Below are 15,855 nucleotides of genomic sequence, written 5' to 3' on the forward strand. Positions count from 1 at the left end.
CTGTTTGGTTTTGTTGTGCTCTTTCCTTTTGCGTCGTCCACAGTCCAGTCCCCCCCTTTTTTTGAGTGTGTTTTGTGTTTAGTTAACTTACTGCTAGGTATTTACGGTGAAATAAATGTCCAGTCTTTACTCCCCGGCTGCACTGAGTATGTGTGTGTGGACTATCTGTTTAGGGTGCTCCTCCTACTGTCCACTACCTAGAAAATTGCTTAAAGTGAGACAAGAACCCATTTTGTTGTTAAAAAAGGGACTGAAATATGGCTGTGCTCCTTCAGGTACATCAGGATGAAGATCACCACTGGACCATACATATGACATATACACAATGAGAACAAAACCTTGATGGAAGAAAGCAAACCTACTTCTACCATTGTCTGTGAGCACATGCCCTGACATACGGGGTACCAGGGGCCACTACTGCAAGCTCTTCGGTCCCTGGATGAATGTAACTAGAGTTGTGCCCACGTACTTGGCACAAAATCCAAGCTGTTTAGAGTGAGTGCTGGCCTCTGGCAAGGGTGCATTGTGCCTCCACTCCTGTGAATTTCAGGATATTAAGGCACAGTCATAGCTGGAAGGGAACCCAATGTGGAGGGTTAGAGGTGACATCCCTGCTATTTGTAGATTATGTTGTGCTTTTGGCCTCATCTGACCAGGACCTCCAACAGGCACTTAAGTGATTTAATGCCAAGTGTAAAGCAGTGTGGATGAGAATCAGCACCTCTAGATGTGAGGCCATGGTACCCCCTCAAAAAACAGTGGATTGCTCTTTACAGGTAAAGCAAGAGTCTAACCTCAGTGAAGGAGTTTAAATAGCTTGGGACCTTTTTCAGAAGTGGTTGTAAGAGGGAACCTGAGACTGACAGGAGGACTGGTTCGGTGACTGGCTTTAATGGGGGATGAGGAGGTCCATGGTGACGAAGCAAGAGTAAAATTCCCTGACGAGATTCGTGATTTACCGGTAAATCTGCTTCTTATTCTCGTTTAGAATAATGAGTTGCAAGTACTAACCAAAAGAACAAGGTCACAAGTACAAGCGGCAGAAATTAGGCTCCTCTGCAGGGTTTCTGGGCTTACTCTCTGTGAAAGGGTGAGAAGTTCAGAGCTCTGGAGAGACCTTGAAATGGAGCCTCCACTCCTTCAGATTGAGAAAAATCAGCTGAAGTGTTTTGGGCGTCTCATAGGGATACCAGCTGGTCAGGTGCCCAGGGAGCTGTTCCCGGCACATGCTACTAGGTGGAGACTTTGGGGAAAATCCAGGACATGCTGGTGAGATTATATCTCCCAGCTGTCTTTGGAATGTCTGGGGATCTCCCAGGACAACCTAGAATCTGTAGCCACGGAGAAAAAAAAAGTCTGGCCCACGACCCTAACAGGCACTGAAGATCTACAAACAAGATGTCAACAGACTGTTTAGGAGACAAAAAAAAAACCAGAACCCCCCTGGGCCCAGATTCTGTCTATGCTGCCTGAAACAATATGCGAATAAACTGGCACCAGCGTTGACAGACATCTATAATTAATCTCTGGACCTCTGCACGTTGCCAGCCTGCTTTAGAGAAACTACAGTTTTCCCAGCCCCTAAAAAGCACAAGACCACAGGTCCAAAAGACCTGTGGTCCAGAAGATCTGATGCCCTGGTCACTATGATCATGAAGACCTGTAGTTGACATATTGAAAATAATCACAGACCCCTGCTGGACCCAGTTCAATCTGCAGACAATGCAATCAACATAGGTCTAAAGTACAACCTATAGAACCTAGACCACTCTAGAGTCTACATGTTTTTAGGCTTTAGCTCTGTAACCTATATAATAATTACGGAACACCTTCAGAGAAAGGCTCACCCAGCAGACCGTATCTGTCTACACTGGCTGGTATCTTCGTGCAGTTATAACAATCTGGAGCGTATTGCTCTGAAGACTATATAGAAGACTGTACAGCTCAACAGTTAAATTCAACGCTGAACCCAACATCAAGAAAGCACAGCATATACATACTGTCACAGATGAAAAAGTTCAGCTTCCAGAGAAAATAACGTAGTTCTACATGGACATCATTGAGGGCATCTACACATCATCGCTGAATGTTCAGTTTTAGGTCCACTATAATACGGGACCAGACATCCTCAAGTTTCCAGAGAAGATCATCAACTATGACCTGCCCTCCCTCCATGATATTTACCGCTCTCAATCCAAAAAACAAGCAAGCAGGATTGTTACCGACCCTCCACACCTTGACTACAGCAGCTGCCTTTTGGGATGACAGAGAGCTTCTCTCCCCAAGCACTAGCTCTCCCAGACAACTGGGAGCGCACACCCTCTAATCACTGCACTCTTATTTGTATGGTGTTTGTTATATGTCATCATGTCAAAGCTAAATTCCATGTTACTGTGAACTTACACACGTAAAAAACCTCATTCTGATTCCAAAGCATGCATTTGCAATATCCATGGCGGGTCACATGACAGCAAGTTCTTTTTCTGTGTGTGTGTGTGTGTGTGTGTGTGTGTGTATATTCCCCAGTCCTGACGAAGACAGACTCATGGGAATCACTTCCCCCTCCCCTTTTCACTCTCTGTGCAAAATAGCAGAATGAGCAATAATCAACACAACCAACCAACAGGATGATGATGATGATGACGACGATGATGACGACGATGATGATGACGACGATGATGATGACGACGACGACGATGATGATGATGACGACAATGACAACAGCGATGATGATGTCAAGAATGCAGACAGGTAATAACCCCCCTCCCCCCCCCGAAGACTCGTGGCAGAATAAGTGCCGTACAGGACAGATCAGGCCGGTGAGTGTCTACCTGAACCTCGCAGGGGAGCACAAACCAGGCAGCTAATGAGGCCGTCTGGGGAGCGCGGAGGTAAAAAGCACATGAAACAGACAGGAGTCCCGATAGCGATTCGCAGAACGAGTCTCTTTGATTTCACACCAAAACAAAGCTCCTTTGAGCCAAGACGTCAGGCATTAATGGGTCCGGTACTCCCTTTGATGCAGTGTAACTTCTCCTGCGTCTGGGTCTTACCTGAGTACTTTAATCCCTGGAGTGAGTTTTATTTTTTTTATTTATTTTACACTCTGGTAACATCAAAAGTAATTCTGATATCTGATCTGAACATATGATTTCCTCAAATAACTGCTTTTTTTTTTTTTTTGAACCACCTAAACCATTAAAGAAACCATCTTTTGAAGTGCCATTTTGTTCTGCATGGTGCAGTTACTGGTTTTATCGACACTTGTATACACAGGAGAGAGATATACCAGTATTTATAGCAATATAGATCCTGCTGAACAAACAAGGATTGTGATTCAGTCATCTTCAGTGACCGACACGCTGGAAACAGGGGTCACATTCGAGGGCCATTTCCCAAGGACAGTGACAACGGCCCACAAGAGACAGATCATGTTCTTTCGTGTTCCTTATTTCACTGATTCCATTATTCAGATATTTGAAAACTTACAGAAGAAATCTGCCTCAGTAATGAAAAATACTGAATCAATTCTGGAGAACTTCTGAAAAGAATCCTTTGGAACACAACGGGGCACGTGTACAATTTGTAATAAAGAGTGTGCAGTCCGCAACTCACTGTGAATGCCCCGCGAAACCACATTACACCATGCCTAATTTAAACCAAAATGCATTTTTTATTCATGAAAAGTTTATGATAGAATCTATCTCCCTAGACACCATCGCCACCATCTACCTGCATAAAGTCATTCACTAACGAGGAGTTAGTGAATAAATACACCGAGTTTGACATAAATACACTGAAAATAAAAACAATGGAGAATACAAACAAAAGCGGCACTGAGGAGAGGTTAAGTTAGTAAAAAACAAGTATGCCATTAAGAGCCTGAATCACTCCAGTGAAACATCCAGCTGTATAAACAAGAAAGACTGTGAGTGGCTTTAGATGGATGTGATTGCTAAGCGAAGTGATAATCATTTTTTTAAATAATAGTAATACTGGGGTGGCAGCAGAATGAAGAGGTGATGGAGCACTCTGGCCTTCGTAGGGGCACAGTGACAGATTTACCACACCTGAGAAGAAGGAATAATAATAATGACAATAATAATAATAATAATAATACGAGACATCTGTAAGATGGAGGCAAAATGTACGACTCTGACGCTATTGTAGTGGATCAGGTCAGGTGACACTGGCTCAGCGGCCACTGGCTCAGCGGCTAGTGATGCAGTCCATCCCCGGCTTTATGCCCTGTGCATTTGGGATGACTTCCTGCCTCATCATGACCCTGAATTGGATAAGCAGTTTACAAACTGGGTGGATGTAATCGCTGTGTTTTTAAGCACGGAAAATGGAGTTGTGGTTCCTTCATTTATTTAATCCGGACAGTTAAATGTCACAAGTCCAGCATTTCGCCTGGACTGCAGCCGCCACAGTAGCCATGCACACAAATGCCTTCAGCCACGTAAACAGAGTCCTTTATGAGACTCGGCAACAGAGTTAATCCAAGCACTTCAGAGTGAAATGAAATAGCCTACTTACTCCGCTGAGGGGCTGAAGTTCCGCTCAGGTCCTTAAGCAAGATCTTCTCTTATGTCCCTGGAAACGGTTTTTATCCCTCTCCTCTTTTCCACATTTTTTGTATAAATTGCGAAAAGCATTTCAGTTTAAATGGCAGCCCTTATCAGCAGCAGACAGTGCCGTGTAGGGTTTAGCTACTAATACATGCTTGAAAAACAGAATTTTCCTCGTCGTTTACCAACAAACAACAGGGCAGCCAAACAAATGGGCGACGAGAGAATGATTAAATGTTTGAAATCTCACCTGCTTGAGGACCCAGCTTTTACTGTACCCTGAATGCCAGGTGACAAAAACAGTCACTTAAAAGCCCTGCTAGTTCAAAGTGTCATTCTTTGCCTTGTCATCATTGCACCAAACTCCAGACGGTCAGAATCCACTGTGTTAATGCTGTGCTGCCTGAAAGTTAGGCCTCACAAGCAAAGAAACTCAAAACCAAACTCTGCTGGGGGCCTGAGGTCACACAAATATGACTGAAAGAGGTCATTTATTTCTTACTGACAAGGCCTGTTCAACGCAAATGCTTTCATAAGCACTTCAATTAAACACCCATAGCGCCTACTTAATGGCACAGACAAAATGTCTCCCACAAACCGCTTATTCAAGCAGAAAATGCGGCAAACGCACGTCCTTAAACCTCTTACATTGTTCACTGTCATACTTCCTGCGTGTGCTGTTTGAATTTAAAGGGAAAATATTTATGAGATGGAAGCTATCAAAGCAAACTGGAGGAAGCACAATCAGAGCTGGCCTTCTTTACCGCTAACTCTGGGAAGGCCGCTGAGCCTTAAAGTCACCAAGCCGAAAGGCAAATAACGATGTTCTGTGGGAGCAGGAGCACAGCCCCTGACTAAAAACGAATCAGTCTCACGCAGCATAATAAGGCTATTTGGGGAAATTCTGAGGGAACAGACATGTGGGCATTATGGTACAAATTACCTGCCAGCATTAATGTCACCCCGGCCTAATCACTTTTTCCTTCTGATCAATCCACTGGGCTGCCTGGCGGAGCCACATCACGTCTCTCTGCCAATTGGCTATTGATTTTCAGGGCTCCCCCCACCCCTCCTGCACCTGATCTCACACCTCCTGGCTTGCCACCACGTCTGCTGCAGAGTACGACACAGGTGAGAGGGCGAGGGGGCCGCTTTTAAAAACAATAACATGGATAAGAGGCTAAAACGCAAATTGAGTTACATGCTAAGATGGCAGCTAAGTAAACAGGGGCGGGGGGGGAAACTAGTTACAGGGGACTATCAGCTCCAGGGGTATCAGAAGCAAGTTTTGATGAGATCCTTTCGATCGATTTCCAGATCGATTCACCATTCACAGTAAGACAAAAAGCATTCCAGGCTGCTATCCCTGTTTGCGCTCCACATCAAAACATGTCATTACAACCAGAAGCGTTTACTTGCATTTGTGCGTACGCTTCAAAAGCGACTCAGACAGCTGAAAAATTGCGATATATAAGCTATCAGTCAACCATGACAATCGTGCTTGGGTTGCATTTCTTGGGAAGACACTCGGTATAATAGCACAAATCAGTCCAATTTTTTGTGCTATTATTTAGGAATAGAAAAGAATACCCAAAAATTGTTATTAAATAAACAAGACAGTACTATAAAAGCAAATTGTGATTAACATCAGAGATTTTAAATTTTCTGAAGTACTCTTACTGATAACTGGACAGAACATAAAAGAGTAATTAAAAAAAAAAATCACCAAAGTGATACACTGAATCAAAATTCCTCAAGGTCTCTTAAAATATCTCAGGCTCTGTGAAAATAATAACGGTAAGTCTGCCTAAACCAGTGAGGGTATTAATTCTATTTCTTGTGCCTCCGAATCTCCCAGCACTGTATTATGCAGAGAAGGACCCAGCAGAAGATGTGACCAGCTCTGGGGGGGCTTAGAAAATGCCCACAGCAGCCACACAACTTAGGGAGCAAAGAGAAGGTTTGACCTCCTAGACATGACCGCACGCACGGTGAATGAGATGCACGGAACAGAGAACCGCCGTAGCGACGGATGCAGCGGTTTCTGACTCACGCATTCCATCAGCGACGCAAAAAGCAGCTGTTAGCTTGTCTGCGTCACCCCCAGCGAATCAGCGAAGACAACAATGTCCACAAAACAAACGTGCAGAAAGGTCATTTATGGTCACTTTCCAATTAATTCAATTTTAATTAGTAACCTCTAACGTTAAAAACAGATAAAACCTGTCAGAAAATACAGTTTTACCACTTTTATTAAAAAAAAAACACAGCTGAAGGTCTGTCACTTGGCAATGCCTGTACAATGTCTGCTTATTGTTGTTTTAAACTGAATTCAGCCCCAAGATACATACACACACACGTGTGCACGCAGACACACGCACACACACACACATGCACGCACCTGGCATTCCCTCGAGGATCTTGCTTTCTTTCTGGATTTAGGTGATGACACAGATGGCCTGAGGTATAATAATCAACATGCTGCTGTGATATCCTTCAACAATTTAATTCTCCTCTACATTTCTGGCAAAGGGAAGTTTCATTATGTGCAAGTCTAATTGTACACACGCAAGGGGCAGTACCAAGACATTTTTACTTATCACAGCTAATGGTTTTTGTAAAACACTTACAAGTGTTACAGCTGGATATTTCAATGAAGACATTTATGTTTACTACCACGACTTCAGAAGGATAGCACAGGGGGATTGTTCCTGGGATACGATACGATTTTTTGCATGCCGAGTATGTAGCCTCACAGACCTATAGCAACACTTCAGTCTCCACCGGGGGCCTTGGGGCCCTGGGCCCCGGTCCTGTGCCGCAAGGCCCTGGAAATGCCGACCCACCAGATGCAGGTGAAACACAGGCAGGAATGAGGCCGTTTGTCAGATCTGCTGCTTCCGTCCTGCAACACTAGCTCTAAAAATTCCACTACTGCTCACCCCAACTTGTGAATGGGTGCCCCCCCAATCGGCCCCCTACCTTCTCCCCCCATGCACGCCCATGTACATATTGATTTGTTCTTAGGTGCTGTGATACTGCTTTCAGTAACAATGTCTGCCAAAATAAGGAGGAATCATAAATAAATCATACCTACCCCGGCAGCTTCCATGGGAATTGAAGTCAGCTATCTGACATTTTTCCGAGTCCTTAATTTGCTCTATTTGCAGGAGACATGAGGTTCCGTGCGTCCCTGTCTTTCCCTGTGTCTATCTCTGACAGTTAACATCCCAAGAAAGCATCTCATGGTACCTCAGGTTCTAATGAGGTCTGTTAGCAGTTCACGTTTTATTTGAAGACCGGTAAAAATAAAAAAAAAATGGCGAATAAGGATTACTTATGAAATATTAAGTCCCTCTGTCAACATCAGCTGAAGCTGAAGCTGGTTTTCCTTCCTGTGTAGGTAGGTAAACAAAACGTGATGTGAGCTTGGAGGACAGATGTGAGGTGGAATGGACACCCGCTCTTTGCTTTTACACTCAGAACGTCATACAGGCTGGTTGTGTACAGCTGTAAAGAGCACTGCACTGTGGGATGAGCCCTGGAAAATGATGGAGAGAGAATTGATCCTGTGTCATCCGAACAGCTGAGCAGCACTTGCTCTCTAATGGGGACTAACATGGAATCCTGCCTCCCTGTTACATCCCTTGGCCGGCAAGCTTTGCCGTCAAGAGCAAGAGAGGTGATGATTGTAAGCCAGGTTTCACTGATGACTGGCATGATGTTTCGCTCTCTGCTTTCTGCCAGTAGAAAGAGAGGTAATAAACACCTACTATTACAGGTTAGCAGGATCTATCCCTACAGCTAGCAGATGGCTACTGCAGCAGGAATCATGTACATGCATGCAATCCAGGTCTGAGAGAACAATTAGCTACCGTTACGGGCGTCCAGCATCAGACCTGTATGCGGCAGCAGATGAGTGGCTAACACCTACCATTAGGAGCAAACCTGGGGGGTCAAAATAACAGGCAACAGAAAGCCTTCATTAGCAGAAGACTGACTCTGACAGATAGTGGGTGAAAGAATAGCAGGAAGAGTCGAGAATTAGCAGGGCGAGGGGGGTAAGAGGAGAGAGCTGGAGATGAGGAGACCTGGGGACACCAGCAACCCCACTCATCAGCTGCCACAGAGATGTGACACGGCCATGAATTTCTCTGAGAGCTCCTACAGCCCATCCCCTCCGGGTCGGGGAAGAAAGCACGAGGGAAAATCGACAACGACCCGTCATTTGCGGTTCCTATACTGCTCACTCTGGACAACAACATGACACGCCCAGCCTTAAGAGGAGAGGAGGAGAGGCAGAGAGTGTGCAGTAGGGGTTCCCAACCCCCCGTCTAGTATTCCAGTGGGCTGCGGAACACTGGGGGTTTTGTGGAGGGGTTGGTCAGCTTCCAAAAATAAACAATATATTTTCATATTTTTACAACTCCTCACATTTGTCCGTTCTGTTCAGGTCTGACAAAAAAGATATAGTCACACCTATAAAACTGATCTGCCAGCACCCCCACCCAGCCCCCGTCTCATCCATGATATTTCTGTACTACATAGACCGGTCCGTCAACATCAAACGTTGGGAACCCCTTGTCTACAGTACCAGGCTGATACTGGATATTGTACTCTCACAAAACAACTCCCCAGGCACCCGAGAGGCACGTGGCGAGAGTCGGCCGGGTCGATACGAACACGCACAGGAGCCACGTCCAGCACGGCTCCCTAAGGAAGAGACGCTGGGTCCTTCATAGAGCCATGAACACTCACATCACACAGAGCCGTTCCTCCTGGGGATGTCCACGTGAGGTCTCATTTACAAACAAACACTCACACAACCGCCACCCCCCCCACACACACCCACACCAAGATGACTTTGTGGGGGGAAAATAACACAGAGAGGTGAGACGTAGCACTAATGGCAGGAACACAGCTGCAGATACTCACTGCACGCCGAGGTGGATGAACTAAATTACGGAGCAGACCATGAAGCCTCAGGCTTCACTACAAATATCAGGCTTGTTTGAGATGTACTCAGTCCTTGTCCTGTTCCAGGTCCCAAAGTACCTCATAAACCGACCCCTTTACATCCATCTTTCATAACTGTTTATCCTGCATGAGGGTCATGTTGGGCTTCAAGCCTTTCCGAGGAAGCAAGGGGCACAAGGCAGAGGACGCCCGGGAAGGACTGCCAGTGCATCACAGGGCACACACTCACGTACAGTAATTGCAGGCTATGAGCAATTTAGAGACACTGTTTAATCTAAACTGAATGCTATTGAACTTTTGGAGAAAACCAGTGAGACCAGAGGACCCATACGGTTCACTCGCTGCAGTGTGAAGAAAGCCGCAGCGATAACCACTGACCCCTTTGCATGCTGTACTGAAATTACCCTTTACTCACACTACAGTCAACCTGTCTTTACCCCAATTCCCTCCACTTTCACCCCCAGATCCAAATAAAGGAGACATGTCCGGTCCCGTGTTAACATATTGGTATCGGCATTGGTCCCACGTGTTGGCACTGCCAGCCGACATTTCAGCTTTATCAGTATTCTAAGTTAGCGGCACCAGTGCTGAAGACAATACCACCAAAATAATAGAGATGACAGCACTGGACGATCAGCCATCTTATGTAGTGGAGGACAAGGGATTTTGTCAGCTTGTTCAACACTTAGAAGCTTCCTACAGGCTCCCAAGTCGGCGCTGCCTCACTGACGTCTCACTGCCTGCAGTATTTGACGTGGCCGCTACAGGGAGCCTAAGAAGTAATGAAGACAACGTCAGTCTCTCTACAGATGTGCGGAGACGACGGCTACCGGTAACGGCCAAAATTTCCACATTGGTGCCCTGTATCGCCTTGCCTTCCTGTGGGTTAAAGTCACACGTCAGCCCGAGGAAACCTGCAGAGCCCGAGAAGACTTGTATCCTGAGCACCGGGGGGGCCTGATGCCCCCGATGCCCCCGCCCGCACAGAGCACCGTGGGGCCGTTTTCAGCAAGGTGATTAATGACTGCCGCTCTGCAACGGCGTGGTAGGGCACAGGAGGGGACAAGGATGCCCATCTTCCACTTGAATGCCGTTTAAAGGGGTGAAATCCTCACCCATCTTAATACACCCTACACGCATGCTCACACGTGCTACGGATTTGTGGGGGTGGGTAGCAGTGGGCAGATGCTGGAGACCTGCACACTATTCAATGCGCACACCTGCGCAGACAATACAGGGACATTTCAAACCAGGCACACCTGCGCAGACAATGCGATGAGAGGCACTCACACATGCAGCTTTGAACCGTCTTGCTGAGGGCACCTGCACGGAGATGATTCACAAGGAAGGATGCCGCCACCCCCCCCCCCCAACCCTAAAAAGAAAAAAATCTGAGGAGAATGAGCGATAGGGATGACTCATATTTAATTCAAGGTCGATGTCACAGTAATAGAGTTGTCACACTACACCCAAATGAACCCACCACCACACAACCCGGCAGATTGCATTTCCACGGTCGTCTGCGGAAATGTCCGGAGACTTCCGAGATGACGTGTGACGCAAAACACCCGAAATTCATTTCACCGTGGCTGGGAGTAGCTCCGGGCATTAGCTGGAGGACGGGGACGCGACCCCACTGTCAGTGGGACTAAATCACCTGCCAGGTGGATCACTCAGAGGAGCCTGACACCCGGCATATCCTATGGGGCAGCTCGTTGATAAAAATGTCTGGGGGTGGGGGGGGGACGTGTTTATTTACTCCCACTATCCCTGCGACATGACGCGACTGGTCAAATCAATCCATCACTACAGTTTCACTTGATAAATCCCCAGCGTGTTCCTCTTTGAGACATAATCCAGGCCTCTGCTGACACCTTCAGAGATACGGCGTCTCAGGTGCTCGCAGGGGCGAGTCCCCACCCACCGCCGCCCTCGGCTAAAATCAAAACAAAAAATAAAAAAAGAAGTTTCAGAATCTCTGCCGGGAGTCTGTGCTTTTGGCTTTGACCCGCGTACCTTAACTCGCTCATGCAAAGCAATTTCTCAGCCTATTCACATCAGAAATACATTTAATACATCTTTATTTTATTCTATAACCTTCAAAAATACAATAACAGTCTGCCAAGAGGGTATTCATATTCTTCCAGATTTCCTTGGTATGCTGAGAAGATGAGCCACCCCCCCAAATAACTTTATTATGGTCTTCAGAAAAATCTGATTTCACCGCCACCCAATTAGATAAACCTGCAGCACTAAACTGAGCGAGGCTACGTGGGCGGCTTCTCCTAAAAGGTGCTACGTCATCATCGTCTCGCAGGGTGAACTCCATCGATCCAATCACAAGTCATCGGTGAATCCTATACGCCATTAACTGACCAATTACTCTCCTCGTTTCTCTGTTTTCCTTTTTCCATTGGCAGGATGGAATGCATTTGTTTATTGGTTAACGACAGCAGCAGAAGGCACCCCCTGAAGCCAGTCACGATAGCATCTCCGGTGACTCATTAAGCCTGTGATTTGTATGGGGCTCCTCGCTTTATGGTAGGCCGCCCCGGCGGGAAATGAGGCTCTAATTCTTTTAAATGCCCTGCCGCCACTGGCTTTGAGAGAACTGGGTGGGGGTGGGGGGGGGGGGATTGAGGAGGAGCCCGTCTGAGGGATCGCTCCACCAGCTCGCGAGTCCTTTGGGAGACAAGCCGGCAACCCGAAAGCCATTGCGGGCCCGCTACTCCGGGGGCTCGTGGGCCGACAATCTCACGTCTCGGTGACTTTCTCATTTCGGAGGCTCACGAAAGTGGAAAAAAAAGAGAGAGGATTTTATTGACTCTTTAAGGGGTTTTACTTTGTGACCTGATTTACTGAGCAACAGAAACAACATCTCCGAAAAGAGGGGAAATCAAGCCGGGATGACATCAGTGCCACGCAGACAGTCCCTTCCGAACGGGCTGTGAAGTGACGACTCTGTAATTCAGAACATCGTCTAACAGTACGATTCCATAAATTACAACCTTTAGATGAAAGCTGCAGCATGAAATAGCGATCAGAATAACTTTTTCTGGATCAGCAGTTTTGAAATACTGTTTGACCCCTGAATATATATGAACTGTCAGGATTGGCTTTGTGATAAACAAGTTAAGAAGCTATAAGCCCATGGATCCAAAAATAAGGTTCTTCAATTCAAATTACCAGGAATTCGAGTCACAGGTGGTATTCTTTGATAGACATCACACTCATTTGAGCCTTACACTGTACCAGATCATCTCTAGCCACTCTTATAGCCTGAACAGACAAATAAAGTAATAGAACAGAGCCTCCTACCTGTCGGGGATCCCTCCAGAACCTCCCCGGCGTAGCGGGCCTCCTGGAAGATGGGCCTGTTGTCGTTCTGGTCGATCACAGACACTTCCAGGGCAACGGGGCCTTCCACTACCTTTCCACTCAAGTCCGTGGTGGACACTTCCAGCTGCGGCGGGAAAGGACACAAGAACAGAGTGGTCGGCTTTCAAACGGGACACGCGACGGTCCAGTTGGGGAGCACTGCCCCCGATTAATATTTCTGTATGACCGAAATACCTCTAGGTCTGTCATATGGGCTACAGACTACAGCCACTTAGTGGTCTAGAAAATACTTAATAAACCTGTCCTCCCTTTAACATTCCTGTATATAAAAAGGCATGAGTCATTGCATTCCTCATACAGCCGATCTCACCGGTGTGAGAAAGTTCTCACTGCATGTGGGTGGAACCATTAGTGGTCCTGAAAGAGACGGTCAGACGTGGCTTTTCTGAACATCAAAGATGACAGTGACACGGCAAAATTGTGCCAGACCTGGCACCGACGCAGAGAGAAATGACACGTACTGTTAAAATCACATGCAGACTTCCGCGCAGGAGAAAACCAAAAGCATGAATCTGCGTTCTTGCTGCTTTTGCATGGTACATGCAGAACATAAGAACATAAGAACATAAGAAATTTACAAACGAGAGGAGGCCATTCGGCCCATCAAGCTCGTTTGGGGAGAACTTAGCTAATAGCTCAGAGTTGTTAAAATCTTATCTAGCTCTGATTTAAAGGAACCCATGGTTTTAGCTTCCACTACAATAGCAGGAAGACTATTCCATACTCTGACTACACGCTGTGTAAAGAAGTGCTTCCTCAAATTTGTTTTAAAATGTTCTCCCGCTAATTTCCACTTATGGCCACGAGTTCTAGTATTTAGACTAATATTGAAATAGTCATTTGGCTGAACAGCATCCAGACCCGTTAGAATCTTATAGATCTGAATCATATCCCCCCTTAGTCTCCTTTGCTCAAGGCTGAACAGATTCAGTTCCGCTAACCTCTCCTCATAAGACATTCCTCTAAGACCAGGAATCATTCTCGTAGCTCTTCGTTGCACCTTTTCTAAGGCAGCAATGTCCTTCTTGAGGTATGGTGACCAAACCTGCACACAGTATTCTAGGTGGGGTCTTACCAAGGAATTATATAAGTGTAACATCACCTCCCTTGACTTAAACTCCACACATCTAGAGATATAACCCAGCATTCTGTTCGCCTTTTTTATTGCTTCCCCACACTGGCGAGAGGGGGACATGGAAGCATCAACATACATACCGAGATCTTTCTCGTAATCAGCTACCTTTATTTCAGTGGAACCCATAAAATATCTGTACTGTATATTTCTGCTCCCTGCATGGAGTACCTTACATTTATCTACGTTAAATTTCATCTGTCAATTTCAGAGTCGTTAACTTGGAAACAATCCATTAAGAAAAATGCAAAATTAAGTTCAGCTCTGCCAGCTACACTTGTCCTCCTACATTACAGTAACTTCAGCTGAAAACCTGCTTTATTCTGTATATAGCATTTTAAATTTGGACAAGGCAGCATGACTTTTCCCTGATGATGGCAGGGATTATGGGATATTACTGACTGCTTAGGACTTTTACTCATAATTCTAAGGCCAGGGTCAGAGGACAAATTCTTAAGGCCGTCCATTGATAAACTACAATCAGAACAAGGTACTTGACTAAAAAAAAGGAAAAAATTAGATCGACCAGCGCTGATCCAAGGAAGATGAAACTGGAGATCAATGGTGCAGCTTAAACCTTGACACTGTAGAGAGATAAACACCTTCAGCTCCTTGGGGTGCAGAACAAAGCACTGGAACACCGCAGCTGCCTTATGCCAATTCATCCCCTAACACAGAGTCCTGCCCGAAACCGGATCATGCCAAAATCCCGATATGGCACAGATCTAATATGGGAAGTGAACAAGTGCAGAGAGAGAGAGAAAGTGGGGGGGCTCCTCCCACGATTTACAGGGCCGTGCCTCCAGGTGCTACAAGTAGAAATACCCTAATATTAGACCGGAAAGGCAATGCAGGGAGGAAACCCTCAAAAAAGCAACAAGCCCACACACACACACACACACACACAAATATACATACACACATACATACAGTACTGGGAAAAATTAAGAGACCACAGCAAAATTTTCAGTTTCACTCATTTCTCAGTTTATAGGAATGCACCCGTGTAAAATATACTTTCGCAAACTCCAGCCTTGCTCTCTCCTGCTTCTCATTAATGAAGGGCTTCTTCCTTGCTTTATGGGTCTTCAGTTCTTCTAGGAGCCTGTTACAAACTGCCCTTGCAGTGCACATCATACCACTTAATGTTTCCCATTCATTTGAAGGTCACTTGAGGTCATCTTCTGATTTATGATGCACTGCTAGGTAAGTTGTCAGTCATCTCTGGCATTAGAAAGTCGCTTCTTCCCTCTATCTGGCTGGTTTTTGGTTCTTGCCAGTGTCTCCTGCTTCACCTTGTTGTTGAGAAACTGCTGTCTTAGAACCTTTGAGCCTGGAAGCAGCCTGACACGCAGTGTAGCCTTCTGCCAGCAGAACCAGGATTAAACCGGGATTTAAAAATTATATATAATTTATATATTTTTATATAAAAATATATATTTATGTGTAAAAAATACACACACATACAAACACACATGTTGGTGTAGCTATCTAAATTGGGACGTTCCATTAATTTCTATGGGAAAAACTCTAATCCTACTCACGACACCCTTTAACCCTATGCAACCCTAACCTTGAGTAACCAAACAAAATACAAGGACATTTTGGTTCCGAAATATGATCTATGAAACCCCCCCACCACACACACACACACACACACACACACACACATACACATAAACACAGACTCACTACCACACATTATACGTATTCACTCTTGGTGCTGTGGGCTGCCCGAGTTGGATGGTTGTTGGGGGACCTCCTAACCCTTTATAA

At 45.8% G+C, this 15,855-nt stretch overlaps 1 protein-coding gene across 1 annotated transcript in view; it reads right to left on the bottom strand.

The window, feature by feature from the left end:
- The window catches only part of cdh13 (cadherin 13, H-cadherin (heart)), a 327,823-nt gene that overhangs the window by 138,714 nt on the left and 173,254 nt on the right, over positions 1–15,855 (bottom strand). Inside the window, exon 6 of the mRNA XM_072698600.1 lies at positions 12,867–13,011. Coding sequence (XP_072554701.1) covers positions 12,867–13,011 — 145 coding nt within the window. The remainder of the gene's footprint in view (positions 1–12,866; positions 13,012–15,855) is intronic.

The sequence above is a fragment of the Paramormyrops kingsleyae genome, chromosome 13 (assembly GCF_048594095.1).
Source record: "Paramormyrops kingsleyae isolate MSU_618 chromosome 13, PKINGS_0.4, whole genome shotgun sequence".
NCBI lineage: Eukaryota > Metazoa > Chordata > Actinopteri > Osteoglossiformes > Mormyridae > Paramormyrops > Paramormyrops kingsleyae.